General features: G+C 35.7%; 1 protein-coding gene across 1 annotated transcript in view; it reads right to left on the reverse strand.

The window, feature by feature from the left end:
• The window catches only part of Spt6 (transcription elongation factor Spt6), a 651,062-nt gene that overhangs the window by 593,879 nt on the left and 36,035 nt on the right, over positions 1-21,148 (reverse strand). The window contains exon 3 of the mRNA XM_090401053.1: positions 18,245-18,358. Coding sequence (XP_090257179.1) covers positions 18,245-18,350 — 106 coding nt within the window. The 5' untranslated portion in view covers positions 18,351-18,358. The remainder of the gene's footprint in view (positions 1-18,244; positions 18,359-21,148) is intronic.

A 21,148-nucleotide genomic window follows, 5' to 3' on the forward strand; every position in this document is an offset into this window, starting at 1 on the left:
CTTCAGCATTTCTGGTCGAATATCATCAACTCCTGCTGCCTTTCCACATTTCAAGCCTCTGATGACTTTTTCTACTTCAAGTATGGATATGTATTCCTGACTGCGTGCCTTGTCAGTGTTTTTTACCACTGTGCTGTCATTACTGCTAGTTTCATTTAGCAATTTTTTTGAAGTAATTACTCCATACTTCAAGGATATCTTTTCCTCCAGTAATCAGGTCAACTTTATAATCTCTAATTCCTTTTACAGCACTCTTTCCTCCATTTCTGAGCTTCTTCAACAACCTCCAGAATATCTTGTCATCTTCTTGATATTTATTTTCTATATTCTTGCCAAAGTCCTCCCATGACTTTTGTTTTGCATTCTCTAAGAGCACAAGTTGACTTATTTGCCAGGAACTTTTGAACCTTCACTGCCTCTATAACTTCCTGTGTCCACCATGGAGTTCTAATGTTGCTATCCTTGCAGACAACTTCACCACATGCCTCTCTAGCTGAATCAATCAGGGCTTTCTTCAAGGCTTGCCACTGAATCACCAAGGTTTGATTCCTATTCTCAAACTCTTTCATTTTTGATTCAATAATCTTTGTGTATTTTAGTCTACAGTTCAAATCTGAGAGCTGCTCAACTTTTATTCGCTTTAAAACTTTCTTATATGTTATTCTTTTCAATAGGAAATTCAATTTTATCCTGCTCAAGAGTAAATAGCGATCACTTCCAATTTCAAATCCTCTGTAGATTCTGGTGTCCTGCACCAGGGAGAAAACATCACTATCAACAATAACATAGTCAATGAGACTTTTCTTATTCCTTGCCTCTTCTCTCCATGTGAATTTGTGCACATTTTTATGTTGGAACATGGTATTAGTAATAACCAGTCCATATCCTGAGCAGAAATCCAATAAATATTTGCCATTATTATTAGTTTTGCTCTTTTCTCCAAATTTTCCCAAAATATTTTTGAATGTCTCACAATCATTTCCTACTCTGCTATTTAGATCCCCAACAAGGACCAACTCTTCCTTTTTCTAAAGCCTCAAAAAATTCCTCCACTTCTACCTGTGGTCCCACAGTAGGTTCTACTAAGGTAGAAGTGAAGGAATTTTTTGAGGCTTTAGAAAAAGGAAAAGTTGGTCCTTGTTGGGGATCTAAATAGCAGAACAAATAAGTCTCATTGTCCAGTTCCCCATTCTCATATTTGCCCACATTACTCTACTTGAGACTGACTGCCATTCAAGATTAGCCTCGTATTTTGTGTTGAATACTATGGCTACTCCTTCTTTTCCTTGATTGTCATTGCCTGAATATAGCATTTTGTATTTATTGCTCAGAAAGAACTCACCAGTTTTTGCCTTTTTTGTTTCAGTCACCCCTATTATGTCGATCTGGTACTTATCTAATTTCTCAGCTAGCTCCATTTCTTTGCCATTCAGGCTTCTTATGTTGATAGTACCGATCTTTAACTCTGGTGATGTTGAGTTGGGGTGTGTTATCAGATTTGTTCCAGTAGCTGACTTTTCGCTGTTCGCCCTGGTTCCCTGGCGAAAACAACGGGGGCCTTGTTTAACCGGGCGACGGCCCAGCCGGCATGAAATTTTGTCATGTTGTACCATCATTTTTTATTTTGGTTTAACCAATAAGAATACAATTTGGTCAGCTAAATCCCAAATTGCCAGCCCATCCTCGTTCGTTCAGTATCCAAGTAGATACCCAACAAGGTGCACCACGAGAAGGTAAGGATTGGACATTAGGTCAGAAGCCCTGGTCGATTCTCTGCATTCCTTTAAAAGCTATGTGGAGGTCTCCTCTCAGTTATACAGCTTTGACCCTTAAGCACCCCAAAAAATGCAAACACAGTCATTTTAAATGTTTGCCAAACAAGAACTACGCGTCGCACGTCAGCAAAAATTTTGCCAGGGGTTATGAAAAAGATGATATGTGCCGACACTGGTACGAATGAATGAATTATGTCGCCGTCTATTGGAAATTTACCAAACTTTTCAAACAACCCTCATAATCACCATGAAGAGCAGTAATGTTGGCATGCATGCATGCACGAAAAGAACATTAATTCTCTGTCCAATTAGGAAGCTGATTTATCCATACCAATCAGTTTTCTCCTTCTCATAGGCTAACTAACTCCAGCTAGTTGATCACTTGTCACCTTCCCTCTTCATAACTCAATTATAAGTGACTAATTATAAAATTACCACCTGCTGAAGTTTTCAAGTTATTTTTGAATGGTAGTATACATCATTCATTTTAAAAATTTTATGGAATTTACAACCGTGTTAAAAAAGCTTTTTTATTATCCCGACATTTCGATCTTCACATCAAGATCATCATCTGGAGCATACATAAGTATACAGAACAAGCTGAGTTACATCATTAACTGTAAGCTAGAGAAACAATGATTTGATCACAGTTATTGTACTGGCGTGACCTCTGGTGAATAAAAAAAAATAAATAAAACTTTTTTTTACATCAAGCTAAATTCTATTTTTACAATGAAATAAACATTCTTTTTGATGGTTTTCTTGGAAATTTTTCGATCTTCACATCAAGATGATGATCTTGATGTGAAGATCGAAACGTCGGGATAATAAAAAAGTTTTTTTAACACGGTTGTAAATTCCATAAAATTTTTAAAATGAATGCTGATCACCATGTAACCCTAAAAGAAAGGAGTAGTATACATCACATATATTTAGTTCATTATGAAGATGTCAGATAAGTGACATCATTTCAAAATTTAAATGTTAATTCTGAATTTTCATATTCTTCTGGTTCTCTTCTTTCAAATGGCTCCCATTAATGTTTGCATTTGTACTTTTCATGTTCTCATTTTTGTGTATATGTGTTTATGTATGATTCGTGAAAATTCTTTGTGTTGTGTGGTCAAAGTTTGATTTCATGCAAATCCTCTGTGCTCTGTCATCAAACATCTAATTTCCCACCATTTCCTTTGTTCTGTTTTTCCCATTTTGTTTACTGACCTCAACTACAATTTTCTCCATTATTAAAAAGAGTGCTTAAGGGGTCAAAGATGGATAACTAGGAGACCTCTGTGTGGCATTTTAATAAATGAAGAGAACCAACCAGGGCTTTTCACCTAATGTCCAGTGGTTTTAATGTGCACCCTTGCTCACATTTGATTTAATATCAAACCATCTTCCTATATCTTATTCACATATAATTGCTGATCACAGATTATGATATAACACTATATAATTGTGATTTTTGAAAAGCTTTTCATTCTCTACCTTGTCACATACCTTTGCAAGATCCTTGTTATATTCCATGATTTCTCATGTCCTAAAGAGAAAATCTCTATTTGGCCTAAACCCAGCTTGTTCTCCAACAAGTTTCCTTTCCAAGTTTTTCTTAACCTCGTCTCAAGTATACTTGCATAAATCTTACTTGGAATAATACTCTATAAGAAAATTGCTTTGTAATTCTCACATTCAGTTTTATTTCTCTTCTTATAAGCAGATACTATGAGAGCCTATTCCAGTCTTTGGAAGGGAATGCTCCTACCAGGTGTGATCCTGAAATTGTGGATGAGGGAAGTTTTAAAGGAATTACTTTGAATAAAGAACGTGAAACTGTGGACCAATGGAATCAATAGATATTTCACCTATTTCACAAAAAAAAGGCTTCTACAAGTCTACCATTCCTTCTTTGAGAAGTGACTTCACTCCAAAAGCTAATATGATTGTATATAATAAACTGCTATAATAAACTTACCATTACAAACTACAAAGTCCTGCTGATGTCTATCAGATAGCCAATCTCCAATCCAATGTACTAGTCCAAAATCTAACTCCATCTGCTCAAAGTTTTGATTATCAATTTACCATGCAGTAATCTATCAAAAGTCTTTGCAAAATCCAAGTATACAACTGTGTATCCATCTCCTGCTTGAGTGCTGTCACCTCCCTTATGAAGCAGTACAATCTTGCATTCCTTCCACTCCTTTGGAACTTGACCCATGTCCAATGAAGCTGTTACCTTATTGTAATAAGAAGTAGATTACTAAAATATGACCCCTCCCTTCAGCAAATCCATGGTGTCCATCAAAGTTAATACAGTTGTTGTCAACCCAATTCTGGATCCTGGTTCTCACCAGCCTCTCCGACATTTTAACCAAAACACATAACACACAGATGGGATTGTATTTTGAGTGCTGTCACCTCCCTTATGAAGCAGTACAATCTTGCATTCCTTCCACTCCTTTGGAACTTGACCCAATGTAAGACTCATATTAAACAAATATGTCAAGGCAGATATCAACTCCCTGGCACATTCCTTCAAAATATGTGGTGATATAAAATCCCACAGCCTTATTAACATCAAGTTTACTCAATTCCCCATATATCACTTGCTCACTCGCAATCAGTCTCTCTCTCTCATCCACTTGTCTCAAACTCTCCATGATATCGCATTTACAAGGATGAAAAACCTTTATGAACTGCTCATTAAATATCTCAACTATATCCTCCACAGCAATTGTCCATGTGCCATTTTCTCCAATCAATGTCATCCTATCACCTTCCCCCTCCTTTTTTTTTTTTTTTCATGGTTACATATCAAAAGAAATCCCTAAGGTTTTTCTTTGGCTGCATTAGTTAATTACTGCCTCATGCTGCAGTTATGCTACCCTTACCAACCAAGTCAACCTCCCTGCCTGTTCGTTGTTCTCCTCATGGAATTGATTATTACCACTCCCTATTATGTTGCCTCCATAATGCCTTCTTCGTATTGCAAGCTTAATTGATTCATTCATCAATTTCACACTTACCTTATTTAACCTTCTGATCCTTGGATACATTTAGACATTGCTTCTACTCGATATTTCTTGAATATCACCCAAGCAGCACTAACCTCCTTTCCACCCAACTCCTTAGTCCATGCTACAGCTTCAAGCTGTCTCTCTCCTGAGCTTCTCATAATCACCAGCCTTGTAGTTCCACATTTACCCTTTCCTCACAGGAGTCTGTATGTGGATCACAACCACCTAGGTAATCACTGCATGGTCACTCTCACCAACTGGAGGGAGATTTGACACCTCATTTATAATGACATCCTCTGATGAGATGATCAAATCCAAGACCTCCCAATCCTCCCATGCCCTTTCTTGCATAGTATCTGAGGTAGTTTTCCCTCAAAAACTTAAACGTTTTCTTTACTTCCTATTGCTATTTCATCAACTCAATCTATATTGCCATAATTAAAATCACCCATAACAATCATTCTTTTAATATTTGCTTATACTTTCATGGCCACCATCCTCCACATTACCAGGCTGATAGCAACATCCAACGAAGTATTTCATTCTAAATACCTTCCGTAGTGCAACTAAAAGCACGACGGTGCGTTTCGCCCTTCAAGTGGAAAAGGCCTAAGTTCGAGTCTCATCATGACGGGAGGAATCTTTATAAGAACTTTTTCAATTGAAGGTGAGTTAGCTGATCTCATATGGAGGTAGCAGGGTTTTTCTTCCCGGAAACTCGGGTTTTTCATCAAGCATACAGACAAATCAGCCCTTCTGAACATACGCAATTTATAGACAAAAAATACTAGCTGTGGTAGTGGGCAGTAGATGGCGCTGATGTAGATGATTGGTAGTAGTGGTGGAGAAGGAGAGTTGTACTATAGGTGTCCTCCCGCGATGAGTCTTCAGACTCCTTGGAGGTGTCACGAATAATAATAATACCTCTATCTCACACCATACTACCTCAAAACAATGGCCACTATTTTTCCCCTTGAATCTCTGTCTTGTATGGACAAACATATTTTCCTATCATCAATAGTACTCTACTTCCATTTTAACCGTTTGTATCTTCACAAAATACATCATATCTTTCTCTATTCCTGTCAGGATGTCATCTAATTCCAACCACTTATTCCAACAGTTTTTTGGCAAAAGAATTCACTCAATGCAACTATTTCATTTAAACTTGTTTCTGATACTTCTATCATTTGTATACAAACGTAATGACTTATTCCTGGATATATAACAAGTTTCACTAATACTACTTATTAGATATGACTTCTCCATACCTTTCTTGAGCCATTTCTTGTTCTTCATATTCATCCCAGAACATTCTTCAAATCCAGATGTTCTCCCCACACCCAAGGCCATTCCATTCCCTTCTTGTCTACACACACATTCACTTCCTCTTTGAACTTTTTCACGCTATGTTCCCCTGTCCACCCCCAAGTCTTCCCATTTCCCTGTTTGTCTTGCAAACTTGTTCACTCATACTACCAACTTCTACATTCATACACACCACTTTAATCCATCCTTCCTTACTCTCCTGCTCTTTCACATCGCTTCTTACTTGCTCAGACTCGTTACTTTTACTTCCAGCAGCAACCTCTCCAAATGACACATATATAAATACACTATCTACCAATAATTGTCTGGAAACTTTAGCAATTTACAATTGATACCAGTAGACAAACCCTAATATTGGGTATGCCCACCTTTGGCTTTCATCACCTTCTGCACCCTTTGAGGGAGGCTTTCCACCAATGTGCAACAGACATCAGGTGGAATCTGTCTCCATTCCCCAATCAAAGCAACAGATCAAGTACCTGCTGCTCTGGACCTCAATCGCCGCTCCAATTTGTCCCATATGTGTTCGATGGGGTTAAGGTCAGGATTATGTATACGTTGTTTAACACCCATCTCTTCATACCATTCCATAACAGCTTCAGTTTAATGGAATGGGGCATTGTCATCTTGATAGTAACACAGGTCCATTCCATAAAATCTCCACAGTAGGCAGCATCTGATTATCCAAAATATCAAGGTACTGAGTCCTTCATTGAATCACGGACAACAAGTGGTCCCACTCTAAACCAGCTGAATGCACCCCACACCATTACTCTTCCACTACCTAACTTTACTATGGGTACAACACACTGTGGTAACCAGCATTCACCAGACTGCCTCCACCATTGAATCACGGACAACAAGTGGTCCCACTCTAAACCAGCTGAATGCACCCCACACCATTACTCTTCCACTACCTAACTTTACTATGGGTACAACACACTGTGGTAACCAGCATTCACCAGACTGCCTCCACACCCACACCCTGCCATCAGACCTGAAACAGGTGAACCTTGATTCATTGCTCCAGAGTACCGTTTTCCACTGGTCAATTGTCCAGTTCACACACTCTTTGCACCTGGCCAGACAGGCTAACTTGTTCATTGTTGTTGTTATGTTCGGCTTGTGAACCACTGCTCTTCCGTTAAAACCCAGTAAATGGAGTTATTTTTGTAAAGTATTAGTGCTCACCATGCTACATTCAATTAGCAACTTATCTCTTTGATACATCCCGAAGCATGCTCTGGAACTCATCACGGATAGTCTGTGCCGATTGTAGCTGGTTTTGGCACGCTACCATTTTTAACACCGTCACTGTCGGTCATTTTAGGCAGCTGCCCCGAGTGCTTTCCTACACTAGTGATACCAGAACATCTCCACTTGTTGATCGCATCACCAACCATTGATTTTCAATGCTCCAGTTGAGCAGTAATGGCACATATGGACATGCCACCAATATGACAGCACACAATGACACCTCTCTCAAAGTCAATGAGTTCATGTTGTGTTGCCATACCACCTGTATTCAACTAGTACAATGAAATACTGCTTCCTACTAACTGTACACCAGTTTTTATGTTATTAACAAACCTGGAATGTTCGATAACTTCAAATAACAGGGCTGGACAATTATTGGTAGATAGTGCACACACACACACTTATACATGTGTTATATATATAAATGTGTGTATATACGCACATTTCTAGGTGGCAGATGTTCACATTATTTTGTTCAATCCCTTGGGGTTGGACAAAAAATAATAATTATGATCAAATTCCTGACATATCCTCAGGAAAACGTTACATTGTTAGGAACTTCCTATCAATGATTTTCCCCCATCCAGTGCGCACGCACGCGCGCGCGCACACACACACACACACACACGCACGCACGCACACACACACACTTATATATGTGTTATATATATAAATGTGTGTATATATGCACATTTCTAGGTGGTAGATATTCACATTATTTTGTTCAATCCCTTTGAATTGGACCAAAAAATAATAATCATGATCAAATTCCTGACATATACCCTCAGGAAAACGTTACATCGTTAGGAACTTCCTATCAATGATTTTCCTCCAGATTAGTCTATTATCTGGAGGAAAATCATTGATAGGAAGTTCCTAGTAATAGGAAGTTATCTCCACTGGCAAAGAACACTTGTTTAACTAATCTTTCCTCTCCCATTCTGTTTTAAGTGGCCTAACCATACCACCTGAAATTAGCACATTTCTGAATGCTAACAATGTTTTATCCTCCTACATTGGCGAAACATGTAGGAGGATAAAAATAAAGCTACTTGATAAAGATTTTATAAAAAAGTGTAATTGTCTTTTAATGTCAAGTTCTTTCCTAATATCCTCACTTTTAAAATGATACTGTCATTGACACTATTTTCAGTTGCATAATCTTTCTCAGGACTCCAAGTCTTTGATTAAATGTTTTATTTCTAACCCAGCTCTCAGATCCATAACTTAAAATTGGTTTGAATACTATCTTATATACAGCTAAGTTAGTGATATGACAATTCTTTCTATCATTCCATATAAATTTATTTGGTTGACGTAATTTGCCATCTTCACTAAAAAGTGTGCCTAAATAGGCAAAATATTTTACTTGTTCTACAGGTTCTCCATTCAGTATGTTTATATATAAGTCTGCATACGCAGTTGATATTTAAAATTTTCCTTCCTATTTCATTATCTTTTTAATGCTGATTTTCATACCAAAATTATTACAATAGTTATTCAATTTGGTCAGGGAATCCTGCAAATTTGTCCTGGAGTTATTTAAAAGTAGAACATCATCTGCATAAAGTAAAGAACTGAGATTAACATCTCTGATTTTGCTATCAGGTTTAATAACAGTTTCCTTCATAATGTGATCCATATATATAATGAATAACAGAGGGGATAATGTATATGTTTGACACCAGATTTAATATTAAATCATCTTCCTGTACTTTCAACTGCTAACTTACAACTCAAATAAAGACTAAGTATTGCTTGATATAATGTCTCATTGACACCATACAACTGGAGCGTTTTGAACAGCTTTCCTGTTGGCACCTTGTCATATGCCTTTTCCAAATCTACAAAACTTAAATAGAGATCCTTGTTATATTCCCATGATTTCTCAACTATTTGTCTTAAAGTGAAAATCTGATCTTGACATCAACTGTTTGTCCTAAACCAAGCTTGTTCCTCTCCAAGCTTCTCTTCCACAATTTTTCTTAGCTGTTTCTCAAGGATACTTGCATAAATCTTACCAGGAACACTCAGTACAGCAATTCCTCTATATCTCTCACATTCAATATAAATCCCTTTTTTAACAGATGGGTACTATGAATGCTCAACTCCAATCATCTGCAACTTGATCCTCTGACCAGGCTTTCTGAATTATGCAGTGTAGCCACTATAAAATTTTTTATACTTCCATATTTTAGTATTTCTGATCAAATATCATCTACTCTAGCTGCCCTTCCACATTTCAGGTTTGTGATAGCTTTTATACTTCAAGTACAAATATATATTCCAGATGGCATTCCTGTTGAGTGATTTTTCCACCATGATGTCACTGGTTGTTTCATTTAGCAATCTTTCAAAATCATTACTCTCTACATCAAGAATATCTTTATTCTCAGTTTTCGTGTCTTCTTTGTCATCTAATTCCTTTTACAGTACTCAGTCCTCCATTTCTGAGCTTTTTCAATAGCCTCCAGAATATTTCATCACCTTCTGGATATTTATTTTCTATGTTCTTACCAAAATGTTCCCTCTCTGTATTCGCTAAGAGCACACGTTTTCAGCTTGTGCTCTTAGAGAATACTTTCAATAGGCTTTCTTCTTTTTCCTGATTGTCTCTTTAACTTCCTGACCAAAATAATGTTAACAGGTCTTTGATGCCATCTTGGCATTAAATTCCTGTTTTGCTAATCCTCACACATTCTATTTAAGTAGCCATACAACAATAAATTAGTTCTGATAACATATTCATTATCATGCCTACCAAGGATTTAGATCTAGAGTGCCCTGTTCCGGCCTCAGAAGTCATCGTTGAATCGCTTAAGAGGACATGCTGGTTTTCTTTTTCCTAATCGTTTGTAATTTAAGGCTTGTTTTGGTAATCTTTCTGTTTTCATTCTTTCAACGTGTTCCATCCATTTATTAATTTTTTCTATCACTGATTCCTGGTTTAATTCTTTCATAATTTCTTTGTTTCTTTTGTGATCAAATAGAGTATAGTTTGCAGTTTTTCTCATAAACTTCATTTCAGCTGTTATTAATCTTTGTTTGTCTTTTTGTTTTATTGTCCAGATTTCACTTCTATACAACAGGACTGGCAGGGTAATGTATTGCATACTTTTAGTCTGGTTTTTTTTTGTACTAGGTTTGGTTTAAATATAGAGTTAATTACACCTGTTATTTTTAAATATTTTGCAATTTTTAAGTTTATATCTTTTTCATTTTCATATGTAATCATATGACATATTCTTCAATGCTAATAATGTCAAGTTGCTTTCTAATATATTCATTTTTAAAATGATTCTGCCACTGATGCCATCTGTTCACTCACATAATCTTTCTCAGAACTCTCATATCTGTAGCATCTAAGCTTTGATCAAGTGCTTTATTTCTAACTCAATTCTCAGATCCATAACTTAAAACTGGTTTGAACACTGCCTTGCATACTGTTAGTTTGATGTTTTGGCTGATATCTCTCTTATTTCATATAAATTTATTCAGCTGGCTACCCACCATACCAGCTTTGCTTATTCTGTTGTCTATTTCCAGATTTAACCTATCACTTTTCACTAATAACTGTGATTAAATAGCTAAAACAGTTTACTTATACATAAAGGATCTCCATTCAGAATGCAGCTGAAGTTTTCTATACTCTTGCCTATTTTCATAGTTTTGGTCTTTTTATTGCTGATTTTTATGCCAAATTTGTTACAGCTGTTCTTCAATTTACTTAGAGAATCTCAGAGATGTACTAGATGTGTTTAGGAGTACAAAATCATCTGCAAAAAGCTAAGTTTGACATCTCCAATTCTAATATGAGTCCTAATGCCACTTTCATAATATAATTCATATAGATGATGAACAAGAGTGAAGATGATGTGCATCTTTGTCTTACCCTGATTTTACATCAAACCACCTTCCTATATTTCCTTCAATTCTAACTGCTGAATGATATCTAAAATATAGATATGTATTACAATACATCTCTGCACATCTCTCTCTGGTCACTGTGTTGTATACCTTTTCCCAATCTACACAACTTAAGTACAGATCTTTATCATATTCCCATGATTTCTCAACTATTTGTCTTAAAGTGAAAATGTGATCTTGACAATCTCTATTTGGCCTGAACCCTGCTTGTTCTTCTCTAAGTTTTTCTTCCACAATCTTTCTAAACTTCTTTTCAAGTAAGTTTGCATAAATCTTACCTGAGACACTTATTAGAGAAATTCTTCTGTAATTCTCACATTCAGTTTAATTCCCTTCTTTTTAGACTTAGAATCCCCACTTTTCGATCTGCTCTGGCTTAGATTTCCTTACCTCACTTTACAGCCTTCATTTGCTGCCTTAACTGCTCTCCTAACCTTGACAATTCTGATGCTCTTTTTGATTACCACTAAAAAACTGATATCTTACAAATTAATTACCCAAACTGTGAGATTGTCCTCCTTGGAGACTTTAACATCCATAACATAAACTGGCTCTCCTACTGCAACTTCACAGATCAAGCTGGTAGGGAAGCCATTGGTCATGACCTAACTCAAACAGTCAATCTACCAACTAGAATACCAGACAATCCTCATCATTCTACCATTCTTGACTTTTTCTTAACCAACTCTCCCTCCAAATATACTGTAGATATCTGCTTTCCCCTTGGCAACTCTGACCACAATCATATTCAAGCCTCCATCTCTACAGTACATCTCTGCACAACTCTTGAGCACAACCAGTATTCCACCAGTCGTGCTCAAGACTTGTGCTTCAGAATTGACAACCATCCTGTATCATCTATATAAACTTTCATATTCTACTGGCATCTACCCATGGGTGTCAAGTCAGTCATCTAACTATCATCCCATTGATCTCACCTCAGTATTTCAAAAGTGATGTAGAAAGTTATCAACAACCAGTTTCTTCATTACTTGGAGATTCATCAGTTAATTAGCAATCACCAATATGGATTGCACCATTCTCGTTCTACAGCCAACCTCCTAACTAATCTCACCTATCTTCGGACTCTGGCCATCGAAAAATTTGGAGTAACTCATGTTATCATCTTGATATTTCTAAGGTATTTAATCATGTTTGGCACAGGCCTCCTGAACAAACACTGCCATCTTATGGCCTCCCTTCTATGCTCAGTGCTTCAGAAGGATATCGGATGGCTTCCTCTAATCAGATTTCCCCATCAATGCTAGAGTGTCTCAGGGTTCCATGCTTTGTAACCCCACACTCTTCCTCCTTTACATCAATGACCTCCTTTCTCTGACTTCAAATCTATTCACAGCTTCACCGCTGACAGAACTCTTCATTACTCTTCATCATTCAATATGATTAGATGCCTCAAGATCTTTCATAATCAGTGACTTGAGTAATGAACCTTTTCAACATCCTGAAATGGAGTGAAGACAACTTAGTAAATTTCAATGCCAAAAAAACTCAAGCCTGTCTAATTATCCTCTAGAAAAATCCTACCTCATCCCTCTCATTTTTGATAATGTTCCAGTTTCCTTTCAAGATCAACTTTCTCTTTTTGGGTTGAATGTCACATCCTGTTAATCATGGCACAATCATATTACTCACATAGTCTCTAAAAAGCTAGATGTTCTTTTCCGTTCGAAACATTACTTCTCTTCCTCTCAACTCCTAACCCTCTATAAGTCTCAACTACTGTCCCCACATTTGGGATGGAGCACACAAGACCCATCTAAGAATTCTTGATGATATTCAAAAGAGGGCAATCCACTTAATAGACAACCGTTCCATCACAGACTCCCTTCAGTCACTTTATTATAGGCATTTATTTCAGGCCCTGTGCCCTTTCTATAGGCACTTTCATTGACATTGCTCCTCTGAATTGGCTGCTACCATTCCTCCACTTTCTTCTAATCATAGAACTAGAGCAGCCACTGGCCAACACCCATACACTGTCCAGCTTTGAACACACTGAACTAACTTCTCATCAGTTTCCTTCATTCTATCCACCTCTATTCTTTGGAACGATCTCCCCCATACTGTTTTTCTCACTTGCCCACGCATGGCACTGTAGGGTTATAGGTCTTGTGACCTTTCATGAGTGCGGTCAACATAAAAATTATATATATATATATATATATATATATTAGGATAACCAAGTTATTTTAACTCCTAATCCCAAGTATGCAAACAATTAAGTTTGCACCTGAAACAAAGTTCAAGTCTAAAGATGGTACAACACCAGGGCAACTCATTATAAAGGTGGGTTAAGCTCTGATCACTATTCTTAGTATTTTCCCATAATGTAAAGCACATCTCACTAGAAGATGTATACTGCAATGCATTATGGGTGGGATCACTAACCAGACCGGTTTCAACCTTTTTTGAGGTCTCCTCAGTGATAGTAATACGGAGCCTTATCAACTTTACCTATAGAAGTTGCAACAAGGTGTTTTTATTTTTAATAAAAAATCTCTGGAGGAGATATAGATGTAATATATTTTTTAACTTGGGGATATTACATCTATATCTCCTCCAGAGATTTTTTATTAAAAATAAAAACACCTTGTTGCAACTTCTATAGATAAAGTTGATAAGGCTCTGTATTACTATAACCTTGGTATTTAGGGTCTAGCTACTCACTGAGGAGACCTCAAAAAAGGTTGAAACCGGTCTGGGTAGTGACCCCACCCATAATGCATTGCAGTATACATCTTCTAGTGAGATGTGCTTTACATTATGGGAAAATACTAAGAATAGTGATCAGAGCTTTACCCACCTTTACAATGAGTTGCCCTGGTGTTGTACCATCTTTAGACTTGAACTTTGTTTCAGGCGCAAACTTAATTGTTTGCATACTTGGGATTAGGAGTTAAAATAACCAAGTTTATAAAATAACTTGGTTATCCTAATATACAATATCCCCAAGTTAAAAAATATATTACACACACACACACACACACACACACACACACACACACACACACACACACACACACACACACACACACACACACAGGGTGTTTCAAAAAGAGTGAACCAATTTCAAATAATTATATTTAATAATGAAAATGTGGTACAGTTAATTACCAAGTATGAAGTAAGGCCTAAAGTTTCACTCGCTAGCGGCTATTTGGGCACCAGTAGTGGCATCTAGTCGTCATGTCAAACTCTGGGCCAAGGCCATTCACATGGTATAAGTCGCATTCATTTGTGGTTGCAGAGATATACAATTTTCAAATCGGGACATTCTTTTTGAAACACCCTGTATACATCGTCATACATATATGTATGACGATTCATTGACTTGGTTGAAATACATATTGTAAAATGAGTTGAATGACTTAAACCGATAGTTATGTAAAAAATGGGGGTTTAATAGTAAAACACGACTAGTTTCGGATTATAACAGCCTTCATCAAATGACATTATAAAAGAAAAGAAAAAACACTAAACACTGAAGGTTAAAAAAAAAACTATGAACAACATAGAGAGTCTCTATACATAATTAGCATGAAAACGTTGTAGTTGTATTTAAAGCTGTTCTTTCGTTTGTTGCATTGTTGGGAGAGTGCATGCTTGCAGCATCACATGAATGCCAGTACATGATTACAGCTGAATAACTATCTGGGAGGTTGTAGCTCAAGTTATTATTTAGATGTTCAGGGTTGAGTATGATTTCCCTGGATTCTATGATTTCTCTCTCCAATTCATCATGGCAAAAAGATGTTAGTAGATCTGTCCCAGTGGACTGTATGACTTGGGTTTTCATCATCAGGATCCGCCGAGAAAAGGATATCGCTTGATAAGGCACTGGCTCGCTGTCTCTTGTAAGCAATGTCCCTCATATTCAAAATAAGGAATATCACAATCACACCATATTTTGTACACACCAGGATATTTAAGATGATTATGACATGGTTTTGGGTGGCTTATTAAGAAGCTGATTTTTGGAAGTGGAGTGAACAAAGTTCTGATATTGTACTTTTTTAGAACCTTGGCTAATTTTTGTTAAACTGAACTTATGTAAGGAATAGATATATTGCCTTTAAATGTATTTATTTCTTCTGTGTGATGACTAGGAGGATTAAGAAGGAATTTTTCAATAATTCTTTCAGAATATCCATTAAGTACGAAAGCAGTTTTGAGACAGTCGATTTCTTTTTGAAGTTCATTTGGATCATCAAGAAGAGAATGAGCTCTATGTCCCAAGGTAGAAATTATTCCAAGTTTTTGGGGAGGGAAGTGATGGGACTGACTATGAAGATATCTGTTGGTATGTGTAGGCTTTCTATACATCGAAATTTTAAGTTTACCAGAAGAGCGGGTCAGTTTTACATCTAGAAAAGGCAGGGAATTATCAGTTTCAAGCTCTGCTGTGAACTTTATACTTGGATGTCAACTACTGAGATGTTCCAGGAAATCCATTAGGGAATCATGTACATGGGTCCAAATGAGGAAAATGTCATCCACATAACGTTTCCAAACTTTAGGTGTTAAAGCAAAGGAAGAGATAGCCTTGGCTTCAAAATCCTCCAAGTAAATATTTGCAAGAACAGAGGATAAAGGATTACCCATCGCCAGACCATCATTTTGCTTGTATATAGTATCTTGGAATCTAAAGTAACTGGACTTCATGCAATGGGTGAGTAAGGCCAACATTTTTTTGGATAACTTGTCTTTGAGTAATGTTATGACTTCGTCTGTTGGGATATTAATGAACAAGGAAATTATGTAGAAGTTAGCCATGATTTCATCTTCATTAACTGTCACATCCTTAATGTATGAAACAAAGTCTGCTGTGTTATTGATAAAAGATGAGGACTTGCCTGAAAAACATTTGAGGTATTTTGCAAGATGTTTAGAAAGTTTGTACATTGGAGAATCAATACCTTCCACAATGGGACATAGTGGGATGTTTTCCTTATGGATTTTTGGAACTCCATGTATGCGCGGAATAAGAGGATTGAGAGAGCATAGAGACATGCAAACGTTTCAAGACAGTTCAGTGGTAGTTTTTAATAAGTTGTTGGTACGATTTTGAAGTTCTCGAGTTCGATCTCTCTCTCTCTCAAGTACTGAGTAGGAATCACTTTGTAGTAATCCAAGCATCTTATTTTGGTAATCTTCAGAGTTGAGGATAACTGTTGCATTTATATCTCTGTTATTTTTTAAACTCTTAATTGTTTTGCATTTTGTCAAAGTAATATTATCTGCGGGTGGTTTTGCATTATTGATAATAAAGATGGATTCAATATGCAGAAGTTCTGTATCTTGTGAAGGGAGGAATGAGTAGCTTTTTCTATTTTGGTAAGGAGTGATTCTTTTGGGATAAATTTTTGGGGAAAAAAAAATATATATATATATATATATATATTTTTTTTTTTTCCCACACTATAAAGAATTTTTCTTCTCAAACAAAAATTTAGGTATGGAAATGCTCCAAGAGAATCAGTGTTTTACAATGGCATTTTAATATAGTGGCATAATTCAGATCAGAGTTTGAGCAGTTTTGTCAAACATGTTATAGATTCAAGTTATTCATTATTACTTGTAATATTTAATCTTGTAATTAAAACAATTATACAAATTAAATGTTATTTAATTTGCATAATTATTTGGAATAGCACTGCCACTTTAAAAATGACATAGTTTAAGCCAAAATTAAAATGACTCAAAAAGTTTAGTAAAGCTCAACTAGGTTTACTTTCCTAGTCTGTTGAACAAATTTTAATAAATTTTAGAACCTGGTAGATTTGCTAAAATTTTTGAGTTAATTTAATAAAATGGAAAATTTAATAAGCAGATGGATATATGAAGCAGGCCCGAGAAATGCATAATACAAGGTTGCATAATATTCATATAAAAATGAATTGTGTAAAGTGCCATTACCAATATTTTCAAGAGCCACAACAAAAGATCGTAGTGATGGTCACACTTTAGTACAACCATGGCACTAAGTTCAATATCCAAAATGAAAAGGAATTCGTGTAACTCAAAGAATAAGAAGAAGAAAGGTAGTTATGGATTACAGCTCACAGCTTTAAAAGAACTCAGGGAACTGTTGCAATTAGTTGAAGCAGGCTCGACTAAACAACATAATAAACATTTAGTGAAGAAGAGTTAGAACAAATTTAAAACATGATTATTCCAGCAATTTGAAAGTAAATGATCATCAGCAATGTGCTACAAAAGCAGTAAATAACTTTAAGAAAGAATTAAATAACTGTCACAGGTAAAGGGTAAATTATTTAAAAATTAATTTCTGCGCAATGATTATATGCAATTTAGTATATTGATAAACATGTTGATATTTTATCATGGTATATGTAAAAAAATATATATAATTTAAAAAAAATTACATATGCACATATAATATAAAAAAAACAATGGTTAATATTAAAAATAAATAAAAAAGACGTGAGAAAATAGAGGAAAGGAAGAAGGTAAGTTATGAAGTTATGAGCATGAATATATCGCCTGTCACTGAAACCATCTATGGGATGGTTTCTCTCTGGGTGTTGCATTTTCTTCCATCCACATAAAGCTGCAGTCAAATTTCTTCAGTAGTAGTAGTAGTGTTAAAAATAAATTACCAAATCACTGAAATAACTTCTTTTTTTTTTTTTTGAACTTTTACTACCATTCTTGACGTCACTTAAAATATATTAAGTATAATAAAATTACATTATCAAAATCGACTTAAAGTACAAACTTATAGCTGGAATATATAACATCATAATCAGTTAATTCCTTACATACTTAAGAGTATATTTTAAAAAAATATACTCGCTTCAAAAAAATAAAATAAATAAATCTTTCCTATTTCTGTAATATAATTAGATATGAAAGGTTAATATATTTTTTTAAAAAAAATTAATTAAAAATTCTAACCTTCTTCCTCCTCCTCTTCCTCTTCATCATCTGTACGTTTCTTTTTATTTCTTCCAATGATTTCTTCATCTGACTCTTCAGCTTCACTGTCTAAGAAGTCTGCCATTCTAGAACCTTCAAATATTAAACAAAAATCACTTAAGAATAGAAATTGGTGAACACATTCATATATTTTTAAGATATCACACATCGTAATATGTATGTAAGTCTTTAAAATTCTTAGGATGCTGCATTTAGCAATATAGCAATTCAAAATGATAAAATGGATAAAAATTAACAAATACCTTAATGTGTATCTATTTATGTATGTCTCTAAAATTCCTGTAATGTTGCAGAAAGCTGAAACTTAGCATATTTAGAAAAAATCTCTGAAAAATTTCCAAGCAAATTTTTTCAACATAATCTCATCTGAGATAATTTTAAGCATAAACATAAACCTAATATCTGGTGAGAAATAAATTCAAAACTCGATTATTTGCAAAAAACAATCAGCCATAAAGCTCACAAAATAACCTCATAGATGCTAAAGAGAAACAGATACAATATTACACATTGTGTGTGTGTGTGTGTCTGTAATCTAAATGTTTGCTATCTACACTATATATATAAATTAATAAGCCTTTTTATGTAACGTTTTTTGTCAAGTTATTTGAAACTCAGGGCTACCCTGAGTGTCGAGCCTTCAAAATTCGAGTCATCAGAATTCAGGGAGAACTGGCCTACCAGTCCTGAACTCGGGGGGGATTGGACACCGTAGGCACCAGGGGACAAAGCCGCACCACCCTTTAAAGACTCTACACTCAGGGGCTACTCTGAGTTTCGAGTCTTTGAAATTCGAGTCATCAGAATTCAAGGAGAACTGGCCTACCAGTCCGGAATGGGGGGGTAGAATGCCAGGGGGCAGAGCTACCTAGTATATATACACACACACACATACATCAAGAGCTCCCCAAATAATATCAAAATCTGTCCATAAAGCCAAGCTTAAATACTAGCATAAAATTCACAAGCATTTCTTATGTCAATAAACCATATTTTTTAACAGATTAATTACAGGCGATCTTTAGCTATCCTCTCTACTTCAGCCGCCTGGGACTGAAGTAGAGAGGATAGCTAAAGACAAAAGCTAAGAATGTATAAAAATGATGTTATGGAGACTGATTTCACATAAGTGGTTATATTTTTATAAACAATAAAACTTTCAATTAAGGTTGCTCATGCTAAATTTCAAAAAATCAAATTACCAAAGTATGTCTGAGTGGATCAATAAATGCTAAATGTTATTTAATACAGTCAACTGCTGCTATAACAAACTTGTATGGACTGCAGAAAAGTTTGTTACAATAAATTCCTTACAGCATTGTAAGAAATTGTAACTTTCTTACAATGCTGAAAGTCATACAACAACAACGTATGACTTTCAGACATTTTTATAGTCAATGATTCTGTTATGGGGGTTTTCTACAGTAAGAATCAACTGTAAGTTATTTATTAGTCATTAGCTAAGACTTATTAATTAAAAATTGGTGCACAATGATTATATGCAATTTAGTATCAAAAAACATGTTATTTTATCATTATATATGTGGCATACCATGATAATATATTATTTTATTTCAAAATATTTGGTAGCCATTTGTCTCTGTATAATAAAATGACTTTGCTTGAGATGAATGATAAATATGCTTCCAAGTTTATGTTACAATAATGAATTCCACTTGTGCCTATAAGGTGAGTAGTTAACGTTTCTGCTGTCATACAAAATACATTAACAATAAATGACATACTTTATATTTTTTTTAAACTGATCCTGAAGTAAATTACATTACTCGTTAACACACACAAAACTAACTGAAGCATGTGGACAAAAGACTAGAGTCATAACTAGGTGGGGTGCCCTCTATGGACACTTGTCAGCAGCCCAGGATGTAAACTGGGATCTCAAAGTATTAGTGTTTCCCATATTTTGGGAAGTTTTATGCAACCATATTTATTTAATTTAGGCTGATTTTAAGAGCAGCAGCAGATTCTAAAAAACAGTCTTTCTGTTCTAAAGTTACTGAGATGGAGCATGATGGTCTGCAAGACCAAATTGACTATAGTCATGACTGCAGATGTATTTTTTATGTTCTTCCATTCAGATATTAGCAGATCTTCCTGTCCATAGTAAGCCAACTTGCAGGAACAAGGAACTCTACATACAACTGGAAATGAGAAAGGAGGGAATTTGTCTTTAGTGGAGCAGATGAGGTTAGATACCTTCATAGCTAGTTTTAAGTGGGACTTGAAAGTCGTGCAAAGACTGTATTTCTTTAAGATTCAGGATATTTTTTTCTGATGTGCCTCAGACATAGAGAGATGGTGATAGCATTACTAAAATCTTTCTGAAGAGAAGGTTTGTGGATTGGAGGAAGAATTGATTATTTTTTTTTGATATTGTGAGAACTATAGGCATTGGATAGAAAAGTGTGGTGTATATGATTTAATTCTGATGCAAGGGAGGTCTCATTGGAACAGGTTATAAGCTCTATGGCAGGGGTTCCCAACTGGGGGGGGGGGGGAGATATTTCAGTCTAACCTTGAGTTCTCAAGGTTTGCCTGGGATGAAAAACCCCAGATAAACTGGGTAGAAAAACCCTGCAGTCCACGCCCAAGACCGGCTAACTTGTCTATGTCTAAGAAAGATCCTAAGCTCCTCATGTCAGTGGCAGGAATCGAACCCAGGACACTCTTTCCCATGCTTATGGTTGCGAAGCACATAGCCACTCAGCTAACCGTGCAGACTATTAGCTCCCTTTTCCATTGTAAATTGGATTCTAGGGTGAAGGCTATTGAGGTGACAGAAAAGTAGCTAATATGTCTGAGCCATGAGACCAAATAGAAAAGACATCATCTATATATCTC

Source organism: Typopeltis vanoorti, chromosome 11 (assembly GCF_054136105.1).
Source record: "Typopeltis vanoorti isolate ZY-2024b chromosome 11, IOZ_Tvanoo_1.0, whole genome shotgun sequence".
Taxonomy (NCBI): Eukaryota; Metazoa; Arthropoda; class Arachnida; order Uropygi; family Thelyphonidae; genus Typopeltis; species Typopeltis vanoorti.